Here is a 16,715-nt window from a genome sequence, read left to right on the forward strand (position 1 = left end):
CTGCTCGTGGCATGGGCCGCAATTCTGTCGTGCTTTCCATCGTTTTCTCTCGCTCTCGTTCTCCCCGTTGGTGCCCGTGGGAAATTGATCAATATTTATCGATTTTCCAACGCGGCAGGAAAACATACAGCAGCAGTGCTACGGAAAAACAGGTTCCAGAAAACCAAACCAAAACTAGAAAAAAAAAAACGCGCTCTCCTCCCAGGGAACAAGCCGGATTCCTCCGGTTCGGTGTGTTTGTTCGTGAGCGAGCCTACGGAGCAAAAGCATGTTTTACTCTGGTGTGTGCAGGTGATATGGTGGGAGTGTTTCCGATGGGTGAATGTTGGGGCCCGGGCAGCGTGGCATTTTGTGGTAAAATTTCACTTGGAAAATTGTGTCTCATTCCAATTTTTTGTGGAGCTAAATATAAAAAAAATACGTTTCTTTTTTGCTTAAATTTTGAATATTTTTGGCTGATCACATTCACGTTTTTACCTCCCGTTTATGTGGTACGGCGGTAAAACGCAGGTTAGCGAACATCGTTCGTTCTTCCCGCAACATGTTATGCTGCTGCTGCTGCTGCATAATAATTCGTGCCCGGTTTCCCTCTATATATGCGCACGACAATGACGTACATGGAACCAACCAACCGAGCAGTGGAAAAACGGAAAATCGATAAAAGCAAACGCCCCAAATACGCAAGGCACATTTCAGCAGTAGTCGCTAGCAGTCGGTTTGTTTGTGTGTTTGTGTGTGTGTGAGTGTGGTTGTCTATGTTTTGCTCCGTTCCATCTGTAGGGCCTGTTTTGGTGTAATTAGGACGATTCACGATTACTGCCAAAACTGCCAATTCTATTAAATATGAAAAGAATGTTGTTGTAAGGAATTTATTCTTTTTTTTTATTAAAAAGGACTAAAATTGGGAATTATTTTTCTTACATAAATACGTATGTTCTATTGCGTCGCTTTAAGTAATTGTTTAATTTTTTAAACGCATTTCTTGCTATGATTTTATATCAAATTGAGGTACTTCTGGTAAAAGCTTACAAACGAAACAAATGCCATCGTTTCCGCCCTAGACGGTCCCATCCTATTGCTCTGCTTGTGCGTTAATGTGTATGTTTTAGCGTCCAATCGAGAGCGCACAAGGAACGCTTTACGCAGTGCGTGGCCACAGAGACCTTGGGATGCAATGAAAACATTGGCATTGATTTTTCGCTCTCCTCTCTTGTGCGACTCTTTCGGGCGATGCCCGCCAACCCCACCTTGCTCCTGCATCTGCGGGAAAAAAATCTCCATATACATGTTTTATTCCTCGGAGCACCTCCGGCCGCAGCACGGACATTGTGAGATCAATTGCGATTCAGGAAGCGTACACATTCCGTCCTGTTCGGCTTGTATGGCACGTGCGTGGGAAAGACGTTGAATGCCTGTGTCCTCCCGATTGTGCAATCAATAAAAGCTCTGCGTAGCGCAGTAAGTAATGTGTTGGGTAAATCTCCGAAATGCTATATCGAATGCTTTGGAGCTTATTTTTAACAACATTTGAGTAAAATCCATGCAGTAAAGCGAGGTAAAGTGGGTTTTTGAAACTCCAGCTTAAATCATACAGCTGGATTTTGATTGTGTTTATAGCACTAATAGGATTTGTGTTGTTCTTAAAGATCTATTTTATGCTACGAGGACATTGCAATTCGCTCGGAAATAGAGCAATGTTTCACGTTCAGTTCAGTTCACTCAATCGCTAAATGAATCTTAGGACCTTACAATTACCTGTAGATTAAAATGCGAATTCAACGAACGGAAAATTGGGTTGACTGTATGTTTTAATACAGCAAAACAGTAATTCTCTAATTCTTCAATTTATTTAATTTCTCTAAAACATTTTGAGCGCGTATACTAATTGAATCGCTTTTAGTTTGTGGCAGAGTACCGAAATGAAGCTTCATTAAACCGTTCACAGCCGTAGCTAATGGTTTGGTTGTCGAAATTATTGTACAGTGCCGCGGGGTAGCAAATTGCAATCAATTGGCAAACATTACGAAATTCACATGACGCATTTAGCAGCGGGTTGTGCAACCGGGTTCGTTAGATCCAGCAGTTTAGAAAATTATTAAATTTTGGAGAAAAGATTCGTTGGTAATACAGCCCGAATTAAAGTGCCTGGACCGTTGGGTGCGACTAACAGTACATGAAGTCGGTACATTATTGTCGTGGTTATGCTTTAATTTATTCTACTCACATTTGGGTCGTTTGTTGCAGGTTATTTTCCCAAAATATTGCATCCATCCCAACAGTTTGTAAATCTTGGAAATGTATGCCCGGTTTCGAGATCTCATCACTTCCAGTTATTGTGTCGGGCTGCTGCTACTGCTGCTTTGTTTGTGCAGTATTTGCGGTTTTTGATGGACATAACATCGATTTTTCATCGTCGCTCCATCACTTTGCTTTAGAATAAAATTAAAAAAAAACCGTCCATTCTTTATGGTGAAAGCAGTGAAAGCTGAGAAAAATCATGCTCTTCTTATTTCTCTTTCTATAAAAAAAGGCATAAAGAACGGAAGTTGCTTTTCCCGGTCGGTAATGTTTGTGTCATTTTTTAAATTAATTATATTTATCACCATGCCCAGGGAGCGAGAGACAGAGAGCATCCTGCAGTGTGGGGGGCGCCAACATTCGGCTCGGCTCCCCGCTCTTTGCCATAGCGCTTTCGCTTGTTTTGCTTGTTTTTCGCCGAAGGAAATGATTCGTTATGATTCTGACGCTTTTCCTGTCCTTGACTCGGTGAGCTGTTTTTCGTCTCCCAGGCATTGCCGTTTTTTGCCACTGCTCTGTTATGTCTCAACCATTGGGCTGCTGGTTGGTGGTTGGTTGGTTGGTTGGATTTGCAGAATTTCATCATCGCCATCACCACTCCACTCCCTTGACACAACCGCATACACACACACACAGACACACTTTCAGGCAACCTTTCGTCAGTCTTCTCCCCCGTCTATCTCCAGTCTTCCCCAATCCTTGGTTCTGGTGGGTGATTGGGATAAAAAAGCTCTCCCCCAAGAAGAAGGGCTGATACGATGATGATGCAAGAACAAGAGCGAGAGAGCGAGATTGCTAAACACAGGAGAAATTTTGAGGTGTAAGGGAAGCTTCCTTTTAGCCGCGGCCCCCTTACAAGAATAAGGATACGCGTGAGCGTGAACGAGAGCTGTAGACATGGAGAGTGAGAACATCATCCTACAGAATGGGAAATGGTTGCTGTTTGGGTGAGCAGGATGGAGGGCTTTTATTTTGTGCTTTTTCTTCGCCTTCTGCATTCGCTCGTTGGGGGGGGATGCTGTGGAGGATGATGGGAACACAGAGCTTGCGATGGCATCTTTGAGGCCTTCAAAGAACACATAGAGGAGCCCGTTTGCTATATCACACATGTATATATATGCGTGTGTTGAAGGGTTGGAGGGTGCTGTGCTTTTGTGTTTGTGTGCGAAATGCCTCACCCTTTCTCGAGAGAACACCAAAAAAAGGGAAAAGCTCCATAAAAAAACGTGGCATAACGGTGTTAGACGAAAAACTCCCCCTAGAAGGTTTGTGACCATACGTCTGGTGTTACTTAAGCTGCAATAATAGACCAGATGAAAGCCTACGCCTTTTCAGCTCATCCCAACGGGAGTAATGCTGCTTAGCAGAGCGAAAAACAAAAACAGATGGAAAACGGCAAATTTAGGCCACCGTACTACACCCAACCGTATGACTGCTGTACGTACATCTTTCTTCATGTGCCCGAAAATGATGACCCCGGGAAAACTCGGTCCTTTTCGCGCTTCTTTAGAAAAATCTTCATCCTGTTCGCTTGTGTGCTCTGTAGCGCGCGTTCCTGAAGATGCCCCTCGCCCTCCCCCCCCCCCTTCTCCCCTGAAGGTCCTGTGTGTATGTTCGTCATCATTGCATCACGAACATTATTTCCATCCCGGGGGCCGTTTCTCTCGGTTAGATCATAAAACGCAATGCCGCCGCGTCTTCTGGCTCGTTTCGCTTTCCCTCAACATCCTCTTGGCTAGGCTCTTGGCAGTCCTAAGAGCAAGACGGTGAAAAATGTTCGCTCCAATAGCACTCCATCTGTAAGAGCGAGAAAGGACGAAGTGTGAATAGGAAGATGGACAAATAATGCCATTATAAAAGGGCACGAGAGGAGGAGAGCGTGCTGTGCAGGGGTAATGGAAAGTGGTCAAAATAATAAATGCCACCGGGGAAAAAGCATCGCCTGTCGCCTACAGAAGAGAGAGAGAGAGAGCTATAGAAGAGAGAGAGAGGAACGCGATCAGCTTGCTTTACCGCTGAGGAAAAGCGCTTTTCCCGTGAGGCGAGTAGATGAAAAGCACGGCGGTGTCAGATGTGAAAACGCAAAGCTTGCACACATACACACACGTACACAAAAGACCGGCGCACACTAACGCACTGAAGAAAAGCAGGCAGCAGCTTTCCAGCATCCGAATTATCGATCCGTTTTTCCTTGCCGTCACGGGTCGGTTCTCTCTCTCTCTTTCTGTCTCACTGCTTTTGAGTGCGCTTGAGTAAAAGCGCGGAAGTGCCCGAGGCAGTGGAGAAGCTATTCCTGTTCCTTCCGCCATCTATATGATGGTGGTATTGGTGTAACGTGCTTTAAAGTGGAACATTTTCTCGAAACGTCGCGAGAAAACGATAGCAGCAGCCTTCCTATATTATGTTGCGTTTCGTTTTCATACCCAGATATTACAGGGTTTTCCACGGGATTCTCATAGGTGTTGGAACTTTCCTTTACACTTTCTTATGGGACGTGAACTTCATACGATGGAGTTTGGACTCTATGGTACCCTTTTTGGATAGGCCGTTTGGAAATTCCTATTGGATTGTCAAACAAGGGTGCTATAGAGCTCAATTCCCATTACATTAAGTTCATTTCGCATAAGAAAGAGTCAATAAAGTGTCCCATAGCTATGAGAACTACTGGAAAACCCTGTTTTAACTAACAATTGCACGCTTTTGCTTTGTGCCAAATTTTAATTGAAATTGGCCGCCAACTATCATCGGAGTATTGAGCTTTAATTAAAAGTTGCTGATGCGTTGCTATGAAGAGTTTTGGGGCACGAACTCTTCTCCTCCCGTTGCTGTTGCAGATTGTGCCACCGCTGGAGGCGAGAGCTTATTCTGACTACGCAATTCGGGCTGATGGGATGTGCCACTTTAAGGCCGCCACGGTCGTTTGGGGGGCGTCGAGGCAGGCCACGGAGAGCAGTTCGAGAGGCAAGCAGTGCCATGGGGCAGAAGCATGGGACTTTTACTAACTATTCCCTTGACATAGGAAAATTGTACAGAGTTTAAGTGAAGCTAATTCCGCTCTCTCTCTCTCTCTCTCTCTCTCTCTCTCTCTCTCTTTCTCTCTCCTTTACTTTCTCTGCGAGGAGGAAGAACACAGCACCTAGTTTAATAGTCGTCCTTTTTTCAGTTTTCCCATCCACGGGTGGTGTGCTTGGTTCTCCGGATGCTTCCTACCGGTTTGGTGAGAACGCCATGGCCACATGGGAGAAGGAAATAGTGTGTGTGTGTGTGAGAGAGAGAGAGAAAGAGAGAGAGCGAGAGGGGGTTCGTTTTCATGGAGAGGGTAAGAGCTTTTAGTGGAGAGTGTGATTGTGAACGGTGGTGCTAGAAAATGGTGAAGTGTTGTTAATTTTCTTCCTATTAAAGTGATTAAAGGGGCGGACGCGCCCAAAGCCAATAATGTACAATCAATGGTGGGGTCCAGCTGTGGGCCATCGAGGGGAGATTTTGTTTGCAATTATTTTTAACGCACGAATTGAGTTGAATTTTATGCTTTGTATACTTTGAACAGACTGTGCTTTAACAGCATTGGGTTTAATTTATTTACGTGACGTAGTTACGTTAAGATAGCTCTTAAAGCGAGTTAACTGTTTCCATGCTTAATGCAGTTCACGCGGTTGTTAGTGCTTGCTCCAAAAAAGCCTTACCGATGAAAACTTAAATATGTATAGCATAGTGGTAAAAATAACTGCTCAAAATTGGAAATGTTTCAGCAACGTGTTAAGTTTTCCTTTTTTTTATCAATCATGCCTCCTCCACGGCTTCGTATGTGCTGGTGGCATTCTAGTGAATATTTTAACACACAACATCCTGGTATCGACATATTCGAACCACTGACAAACCGAAACTTTCTTATCTGTATGTGTGTGTTCAACCCCTAAAAGCCGGTCTGTCCGGATGTCTAACCAAAATGTTATCAAAATGAAATTAAATTAAGCTTGAATGATTGCCACATCGGCTCCTGCCCTTCTGCACTTCTTCGCTGTCTCTAGCTCAGTGTGTCCGGGCGACAGTGAGCGAACAACAAGGAAAAGCTTTCTGAATGGAAAATAGATGAATTGAAACTGCTAGGCAACAGCAGCTGGCTGGCTGACTGGCTTGGTTGGCTTGGCCGAGGACACTCTGCGGGTGAAACGAGTAGTAGTACTGATGGCATTTTTCGGTTCCATGAACGATCGATTTATTTTTGGGTCCAGGAGGAAGTGTGTGCTCGTTTTTGCTTCTCTATCCCCATACTAATGTGCTCGAAATTATTCATCGAGCATTTCCGCAATGCAAATGGCACACATGCAAAGGCACATTTGTTTGGGTTTTATTTTTAAGACAAAGCATACATGGGGAGGGAAGTGTCAGAGTTAATTTTAGGGCCTGTCTGTTTCGCTACCGTGACACCAGCACACGAACGAACCACGTGCTGCTGCGCGCTGAGGAGGCGCCCAGTATTGATCGAATAATTATTCCGTTTATTTACTGCCATCCCCCACCGGACGTGTGGATCACAGCTGTGGAATTGTTACCAAAGGAGCAAAGGAGAGGTTGGAGCTGGTTTCGTTTGTTTGCAAATACTGCACGTACGGTTTTGCGCTGGTGCTACAGTTCGTGCTCGTGGAAGGATTATAGAATTCTAGCCACTTGAAAACATTGCAATCGGGGACTGTACGTGTTTCTTCCTTTTTTGTGTAATGTGCTGCCCTACTTTAGCAGACGCTTCTCTGGACAGCAAAAACACCATAAGCTCCTACCGTGGGATGAAAAGTGCATGGAGAGGAATAGATGCAAAATAAACATCTTCTGTAATGGGCGACGATGATGGGTTGTTGGCGCATTTGGTATGCTGTGTTTACACATCTTCATTATGCGCGAATACAAATGAGCGCTCTTTGCCGTTCCTTTCGGTCCACGTGTGCTCCAGGTTTTATTCGCTGGATCAATAGAATGCATTTTCCCTGGGAAATGTTTTTGGAAAATTCGCCTCTTGTTTCAAATGTTTGAATATGAATTCGTATGAATGTAATTTTGTGTTTGAGTTTGAGTATTTAACAATGTAGTAAAACGCATTTAAATAGATGGAGATTTATGAAAACGTATTTAATTTTAAGAGCACACAACCATCTATCCACAGCACCATACCGCTTAATATGAGCTTAATATGTAAACATGGTTAAAACTCTGTACCAGAGAACTCCAAATCACCCGTACAGAATGTGCAGGAAAAATGCATTCCAACCCGAGGGAGGAAAAAATGGTTACTATTCAGGAAACGGCGCTGTTTTAAGCTATTTTTAATCCTACGGCAATGGTGCAAAGATGAAGAAGGAGTGGCGGAGTGGCTGGAAGGAAAGAACTTCCACCTCTCTTCACCTCACTCCTACCCAACGCCACTCCCCGCGGGATTGCGAGAGTGATGAAGAAACAGCATTGCAACTGCACCGCGCACCGCCTGGCGTGAGGAGGAGGGAGGTTGTTGTTGGTGGGGTGTGACCGGTGAGCGGAGGAGGAAGTTTCTATGTTTGACCTACATTCGCTCACCCCTTGCCGGCTGTGCCGCCGCTGCATCGGTGGGGGAGGAAGGTTTTATCGTTGTCTGCAACGGTGGTTCTCTTTTTTTGAGTGTTTGTGTGCATTTTCCCGGGTTGAGAATACAGTAGCGAACACACTCCGATGCAGTTGCAGCCGCGTTCATCCATCGGGGTGGTTCGGCCGGGATTGTTTTGCCGGCAGGAGTGGAGAGAGAGAGAGAGCGAGAGAGGACAGGCGATGCATTTTGTCTGTTTTGGTTTATGCGCGTTCCTTCCCGCTTGCTGCGATCGATAAATGGGTATATATGGTGGGAGGAATGAACGCGTTTCTGGTCCGCGTTTCGGGTACCGGTTGCGTAAGCATCGCTTTTCACGGAAATAGCAAAATCAACGCGGTGAAATGGTCTGCTCTGTCGTGTTGGATCTATAAAGTCAATTAAAGGTGTGCAGGAACGGTGTTGTGTTCTTAGAGAGTTAAATAATGTGATTGAAACTAAAAAGAATTCAGTTTGTGGTGTGTTCAATGTTGTAAATCTGATTGTCCACTATCGCCAAGCAAGAATGATCGTAACAAAATTCAATTTATTCTTGTTGCATTAATTCCTAGCGGAAAACGTACTCTTGAACATGCGATGGAAATTCTGTCTGTCTGCTGACTGTTGTTTGAATTCAGGAAAATCAATAATTGACAGCGACTAACCGCATCCCCATTCTCTCTTGTCTGGGGATGTGGAGTCTTGCTGTCTAGCGAATGAATCTCTGTGTGCGTGGGTGTGTGTACGTGTAAATGACCCACCCTGTGTAGCGAGCCAGGATAGCGAATGCGTTTACCTGTATCTGTATGCACTGTGGTCGCCGTCATCGCTCATGTGTCCGGTTGCCGTTACGGCAATGCTAGAAAGGAAAATGCATTCGCTTTGTAGCCGGAAATCAATGATGCAATTTAGAGCGAGAGAGCCAATGCAAGAGTGCAAAACCAGGAACGATAGTGACCCAAGAGCCACCGACAGAGTAGCATCACAGGATCACACAGGTTTTATGTGCACGTTGTGGTGCGAGGAGGAGTTGAATGTATCCACATCATCATCACGCGTGTTGTTCTGGCGGTGTGTAGCGCTCTTCTCTGTACACAGATGTCTAGTGGCTGCCAAAAAGCAAAAACACTTTCCATTGCAGATCCAAAGCGTTTCGTTGGCAGCCAACCTGTTCATAATTGACCTTGCTGCTGCCTGCCTGGCCACGGCATCAAAAATTGGCAACCTGTTTGGGTTGTTCCGTCCCAGATCGTCCCGGGGGCAGCTCCACCGAGGCGTGTGTTATGTCGCGTGTGCGACAAAACACGTGCTATTCGCATTTCCCCGCCTGGTTTGTATCTTTACAGACACACACGCACGCACGTAATCGTTAGATTGAACGCAGAGCAGCGTCGTATGTTATCTATGTATGAAGAATTGATTTAAATGCTTAATATTCTCTAAGCGGCGTCCCTCTTGAACCCGGCGGCACCATGCATGTTGTTTATGGGTGTCCTTCAACATCGAGGACCATTAAAATATATCAATACCCTTGCACGTTATACGGCACCACATCATCCCCCTTCTTTATATGTTACAGCAGGGCCGGTAAGGTTGTGGTGGATGTCTGGAGCGTATTTTATGTGCTCTCTAGCAACAGCTGTACGGTGTGAGAGTTGCGATTGTTTGTTGAGTAGTAAGGTTGTTGACCGCCGATGCGCAACCCCGTAATTGCCATGCCCCCTTTGCAACGCGTAATTTATTACTTTCCCATTAACATGCTTGAATGGATATGGTTTAATGTTGTTTAAATATTTTTTTATTACATTTTATGTAATTTAAATACTAACAAACACCCATTTTGTCCGTTTTTTTCCCCTGCAGTACACAATCGACAATTCCGACAACGATGCATCCTTTCCAAGGCAGACTGAACCACCACCAGCAGAACAAGGAGCAGCATCAACAGCAGCAACATACTACACCGAGCAGTAATCGGAAGCATCTTCCACTCATGCCCGGGAGCGGCAAGCAGGAAAAGCAACACCAGCCGCAACGTCCCTGCAGCTGTTCCGGTCAGCAGCACATAGCAGCGCGAAACCTGGTCCTGATCGGTACCAGCAACCCGCCTAACGGAACGATCCGGCAAAGTGCCGCTGAAAGTGTCACGTGCCGAAGGAAGTTGCATTTCCACAGAACAGCAGTAAAGCATAGTGCTGCGGGAACATTGGTAAAGTGAAATACAGCAGGTAGTGTGAAGCCATGGAACAGTGTAATTATATCGTCACAAAAAGAACGGTTAAATACAGTGGTGCGTGTTAGGATAAGAGAAAAAAAAAGTTTAAGCGTTCCGCTAAAACCCGATCCTCGTCGGTGTAAAAGTGTAAAGTAGCGTTTAGATGCCGTGTGCTTAGTAGCAACCATCAAAAGGGTAAATTATTAGTAGTAAAAAAGTGTGTAAAATAGTAATTGGGTGTGGGACAAAGCCCAAACGGCCCCACAGGTTACGACACGCGGTGCGTAACGAGAGCATCCTCTACCTCTACCCTGCACTGCGTCCAGGAGTGGCAACATTTACGTCAATTGTCTGTGTATTTGCCTTCTGCGCAATCCCGACGGAACGTTGGCGCGGAAGGTGGAACCGGAAACCAACGGTGGTAGTAGGAGAAACCCCATCGACGGGGTAGCAAAGCAAGAAGGTCCCTGCTCCGCTAGGGGGTAGTACTTAAGCAAAACCCTAGTGGACGGCAGCAGCAGCAGCAGCAATGGCCACTCCGAACTACAAGGAGCTGAAGCTGCAGTCGCCGGCCGGTGCCGAACCGTTCCTGTACAACTTCCCGTTCTCGACGGTGATGGGCACGGGGCACGATTCGGGCGCCGAGCTGATCGAGAACGTGCGCTGGGTGTGCGAGGACATGCCGGAGATCAAATCGGCGATCGAGGAGATCGATCTGAACAACCTGGACACGAACAACTACGATGCGATGAAAAACCTGTGCGATCGGTTCAACCGAGCGATCGACAGTGTGGCGGCACTGGTAAGAACAAAGACTAGGAATTTTGCCATGGTGTGATACTCACGTATTGTATTATGCTTTCAGGAAAAGGGAACATCGCTGTCGAACCAACGGTTTACCTACCCGTCGCGCGGGCTGCTGAAGCACATCCTGCAGCAGGTGTACAACCAGGCCGTGGTGGAGCCGGAGAAGCTGAACCAGTACGAGCCCTTCTCGCCGGAGGTGTACGGCGAGACGTCGTTCGATCTGATCTGCCAGATGATCGACCAGGTGAAGATCACGGCCGACGACGTGTTCGTCGATCTGGGCTCGGGCGTCGGGCAGGTGGTGCTGCAGATGGCCGCCTCGACACCGGTAAAGGTGTGCTTCGGCATAGAGAAAGCGGACGTGCCGTCCAAGTATGCGGAGGGCATGAACACGACGTTCAAGCTGTGGATGCGCTGGTTCGGCAAGAAGTACGGCGACTACGAGCTGATCAAGGGCGACTTCCTGGCGGACGAGTATCGGGAGAAGATCACCTCCGCCACGATCGTGTTCGTGAACAACTTCGCGTTCGGCCCGAACGTTGACCATCAGCTGAAGGAGCGCTTTGCCGACCTGCGGGACGGTGCCCGCATCGTGTCGTCGAAAAGCTTCTGCCCGCTCAACTTCCGCATCACCGATCGCAACCTGAGCGACATCGGCACGATCATGCACGTGAGCGAGATGAGCCCGCTGCGGGGCTCGGTGTCGTGGACGGGCAAGCCGGTGTCGTACTATCTGCACATCATCGACCGGACGAAGCTGGAGCGCTACTTTCAGAGGCTGAAAACGAAGGGCACGGAAAACCATACGGACGGCACGAGCGGAGGCGGCAGCGGTTCGCACTCGACGCGCTCGTCTCGGTCGCGCAAGGACAACAACACCAACCACCACCATCACCATCCGAAGGTGATCACGAACGACGACAGCACGTCGGAGAGTGACACGGACGTGGTCGGGCCGACGACGCGCAAAGCGTGGTCCGACTGGAACAGCGGCAAGGAGGGTAAGACGAGTCCGTCCGAGGAGGAGAACAACAATTCGCCGGTCCTGCGGAACGGCCGCATCCCGGTGGCCACCAAAAAGCGGCGAAAGATCACCCGCACCAAGGCGGCGGGCAAGAAGGCGGAACTGGCGGCAGCTAGTGCCGCGGCGGCTGCGGCTGCGGCAGCGGCGGCGGCGGCAGCAAACCGGGACATGGGCGTTGGCACGTCGGCCGCGTCGGCTGCCGCAGCAGCTGCGGCGGCGATGGCTGGCGGCAAGAAACGGGGCCGCGTTAAGGGCAAGGGACGGCAGCGGCGTCCGCTGAACATTGCCGGGCTGGATTTGCTGCACAACGAGACGCTGCTGAGCACGTCGGAACAGATGATTGGCAAGCGGTTGCCGCCGGCACCGGGATGCGTCGACCAGCAGCTTACATCACTGGCGGGCGATATGCAGCACAACGAACTGGACATTCCGGAGGCCCCGTCGGAGACGCCGTACGCGCTACAAATACTGCTCGACTTGTACAAGTAAGTGGATCCGTTTTTTTTGGTGCAAGTAATGATGTGGTTATTCTCTCTCTCTGAGTCAACTTAATTCATTGTTCTTTCTTTCTTTCTCCGTTATTTAAGGACTCAGTTTATGAAGACGATCGAAGCGATGCGGAAGCCATCGTACAAAGACAACGTGCAGCAGCAGTTTGACCGGGAGAAGGAGCGCAACCAGCGGCTGATGAATCGGGCCGGCCAGCTCGAGAAGCAGATTAAGGTGCTGATCGACGACAGTGTGGCACTGCTGAAGGCACGCATGAATGAGCTGGGCATTAGCACGACCAGCCAGAACGATTTGCTGTGCAAGGCGAAAGAGATCGTCGGCCGGCATAAGGAGCTGCAGGTGATGGCTGCCAAGCTGCAGAACCAGGTGAACGTGATCGAGCAGGAGCAGAAGCGGCTGGTGATGCAGCATCTTACGAAGCTGACGGTCGAGCAACAGCAGCAGCATCAGCAACAGCAACAGCACCAGCAGCTACACCCGCACCAGCCCTACATTAAGCAGGAGGATGCTGAGCTTACCTCTTCCAGCTCGAACGAGCTCGTCCTGAAAGCGATTGCCAGCACGCTATCGCAGCGCAAGAAGCTGTACGCACAAGTCTCCAATCTGGAAACGGAGCTGAATCTGATAGAAAAGCTTACGGAGGAGCGCAAATCGATGGTGGTGGGCTTATCGACAACAGCGCCAAACAGCAATCACAACAGTGCGTCGTCTACGGCTGCTGCGGCTGCTGCTGCTGCCACGTCGACGATCATTTCGGTTGCTCGAGCGACGGAAGTGCGTGATCGGGAGCAGTACGGGCACGCGGGTCAGTTGCACCCGGCTACGATTGGCGGTGGGCGAGAACGCGAACACATCCATCCGAACGGCACTACCACCAGCAAACACACGTCCGACCCTGTCCGCACGCTACCGGCAGGAGCTGCTGCCGGACCGGTAGGAGTCCCCGGAAGTGCTGCGCCCTTGCCTCCTCCACCAATGGCAGGCGTTGGGTCGGCATCGGTGACTGTACCGTCCACGCCGACGAAGCAAGGATCCGGTGGTGGATCTTCGCGGTCGGCACAGCGAAAGTCTCGCGAAAATCGAACCCGCTCGCAGGAGTGGCCCGAAATACCGGACATTGGCAAGATTGAGGAGAACAATCCGGAGATCCTCGCCCAGAAGATACTCGAAACGGGCAGGCAGATCGAGGCGGGCAAGCTTCTCGCTGCCGGCAAACACGCTTCCAAAGAACGTAGCAGCGAGGGCAAACTCGCCCCCGTGGTCACCGCTGGCCACGGATCGAGTGCAGCTGCCGGTACTGCGGCACCGCAGCACATTGCACACCCACCTACAGTGGGCGCACCAGCTCCACAACAGCAGCCGTACCCTCATCATCATCAACAGCCGCACTCGCAACCGTCGCAACCACCTGTCCATCCTCATCTACACCATCCGGATACAGCGTTGATGCCTGCGCCGGCCTCTACCATCAACAAGGCTCACCATCATCATCGTAGCAACAGTGGGGGGCCCAGTGGGGCCGTGCCACCATCTGTACCTACGGGCGGTGGGTCGCTTCCGAAGTGTTACGTACCTGGCACTGCGTCAAACGAGCATCATAGCGGTGGTGGACGGAACGCCGCCGAAGGTGCTAGCGGTACAGGACGTGGTGGGGGTAGTGGCGGTGGTGGTGGCAGCGGAAAGTTGCAAGATTCGCATAAGGTGGTCAACTTCGAGGATCGCCTGAAGAGTATCATCACCTCCGTACTGCAAGGATCCCCCAAAACGGGAAACACAGCAAGCTCGGCACCGGCGCCAGTGTCCTTAACGGTAACTGGACCTCCACCGGCTGGCCCATCGCCTGGTGCTGGCCACCGTGATGCTCATCATCGCAGTGGAAGCGGCGGCCATCAGCCGCTAACAATGGAGCCCGCTGGATCACCGTTGAAAGCAACATCTGCATCGGGGGCTGGCTATGGATCGGCTGCCGGTCCCGGAAAGACGACGGTCTATCTACAATCCTCTCCCGGGGCAGGGTCGCATCATCCACACCAGATGGTGGTCGCCCAAGATATGTCCGCTCGCTCGTCGTCCGGTGGGCGAGGGCCCAGCCCTTCGGCGCACAATCCGGCGCATCAGCAGCAGATACATCCACATCAGGTCAGTCAATCACAGTACCAACAGCAACAGCAACTGCTCCATCATCCTCACCATCCTCATGCGCAACAATCTCTTCATCATCAGCAGCAACAGCACCAGCATTACCAGTTGCAACAGCAGCATCAACATCAGCAGCAGCAGCAGCAGCAGCAGGGAATGCTGAACGTAATCACCAGCGGTGCACACCATCTGAATGCCAGTACCTCGATTTCGACCTCGCCCGTGCCAACGTCTCCGTACAAAATGCATCCCACCGGGCCGCCAGCGAGTAGTATCGCTGGCAGCGCCTCGACAAAGATCTCACCGAGTTCGAAGTATCCTTATCAGAAGGGCGGACCCGTGGCCGGTATGAGTCACCATTCGCCGGGCTCGTCCGCATTGAGCACGCACCAGCAAATCATCCAGCAGCAGGAGCGCGAGCGTGCCATGCTGTACGCTGCCGCCGCCCACGGCGGTGGCTTACCGATCGACCATCCGCATCATCCGTTGCATCAGCATCATCATCGCGGCATGCCGCCGTCCTTGGTGGATGGAAAAATGCTCGAGTTTAAGGCGCCGGAAAATTTCCGCTACGATCCGCGCGCAAGCGGGCCCAGTGGTGCGGCCGGCAATGGGCCACCAATGCTCGACACGTCGGCGGTGTCGCTGCAGAGCCATTCGCGCAGCTCGTCAACCAACTCGCTCGACAGCATCCCGGCGGCCGACTACGGACCGGCATCCGCTGGAGCGTCTGCGGTGGGTAGTGGTGGGGCACGGTACGGTGGGCAACAGCAACAGCCGATCCCGCTGGTGACACATTCGCCCGGCGTTGGATCGCAAGGATCCGGGCAGCAGCACGGTGGAAACAATTCGCGCCCCGGCTCGACGTCCTCCCAGCCCGACTACACGCAAGTGTCGCCGGCAAAGATGGCCCTTCGTCGACATCTGTCCCAGGAGAAGTTAACCCACCCATCGGCGGGAGGACCGGCCGCTGGTGGTCCGGTGAGCGGAGGACCTGGCGCTGGTGGTAGTGGTGGCGGACTGGGCACGGTTAAAACGATTGGCGATCTGGTGAACGGTGAAATTGAACGTACGCTGGAGATATCCAACCAGTCGATCATAAACGCGGCGATCAACATGTCCTCCCATCAGCAGCAGCAGCAATCGTCTGCCGCGTCCGGTAATTCGTCGGCTCCTCCGGCATCGGGTAACAACACGGTGATCAACACGCACGTGCAGCGTCCCGAGCGTGTAAGCATTCGGCTGCTGGAGGAAGCAGGACACGCAGCAGCGGGCGGGCCACCACCGCCGGGAAGCAGCGGCGGCGGAACGTACAGCCCCATTTCTAGACCGGGCAGTGTCGGAGATTCTGGCAGCAAGTCACCCGTCCACCATCTGCACGGTCAAAGCAATCTGGCCTCGTTGGTGCAGGTATCGGCATACAATAGTAAAAATCAAAAGGGAGCTGGCACAACAGCTGTGCCGAGTACAATCGTATCGCCGCGTGGTGGTGGTTCCTCACAGCAGCAGCAGCATCACCAGCAGTACTCGACGGCACCAGGTAGTGGTGCTGCCGGTGGTCCCGGTGCGGTTTATCAGCAGTCTACGTCCCGTGGGCACGATCGCCATCATTCCGGTGAACCAATGCCTTACATGGCGTTGCCGCGAGCGGATATGAAACCGTACCTGGAATCGTATTTCACCGACGAGCATAATAAGCGACAGCAACAGTTGCATCAGCAGCAGCAGCAGCACCAACAGCACCCGCAGCACCAGCAACAGCACCAGCAACAACATCTGCAACATCCAGTTCAATCACCTTCGCCGTCAGCAATGTCAGCATCGGCTATGGGTTTGCATCATCATCAGCAGCAGCAAATGCACCATCAGCATGCACCGCTAGCGATGCATCGTGCAAGCCATCCGGTGGACCTTCATCGCGGTTCGGTGGTAATGAACGAGCCGGGAATGCTTTCCCGCTCTCGTGGCGAAATGATCCCAATGGATGACAACAGAATGGACCGCCTAAACGGTGGGCCACCCTTGGAAGGTAAGGAATGGGTTGCATGAAGTAAAATAGAGTGTTAGATAATGTAGTCTGAGAATGTGTAGAGCATGCCACTAACGTTGAATTCGTGTCCTGTTTTGTTGTA

General features: G+C 50.5%; 1 protein-coding gene across 10 annotated transcripts in view; it reads left to right on the forward strand.

Moving 5' to 3' along the window:
- The window catches only part of LOC120895460 (histone-lysine N-methyltransferase, H3 lysine-79 specific), a 43,065-nt gene that overhangs the window by 13,228 nt on the left and 13,122 nt on the right, over positions 1-16,715 (forward strand). For 8 of the 10 annotated variants that reach the window (XR_005738327.1, XR_005738328.1, XM_040298864.1 and 5 more), the window contains 3 exons: positions 9,752-10,905; positions 10,969-12,419; positions 12,522-16,612. Coding sequence is in view for 8 of the 10 variants with exons in the window: in XM_040298864.1 (XP_040154798.1) it covers positions 10,633-10,905; positions 10,969-12,419; positions 12,522-16,612 (5,815 nt within the window). In the remaining 2 variants the exon portion in view is untranslated. The remainder of the gene's footprint in view (positions 1-9,751; positions 10,906-10,968; positions 12,420-12,521; positions 16,613-16,715) is intronic. The other 2 variants (XM_040298861.1, XM_040298862.1) reach the window with 2 other exon arrangements.

The sequence above is a fragment of the Anopheles arabiensis genome, chromosome 2 (genome assembly GCF_016920715.1).
Source record: "Anopheles arabiensis isolate DONGOLA chromosome 2, AaraD3, whole genome shotgun sequence".
NCBI lineage: Eukaryota > Metazoa > Arthropoda > Insecta > Diptera > Culicidae > Anopheles > Anopheles arabiensis.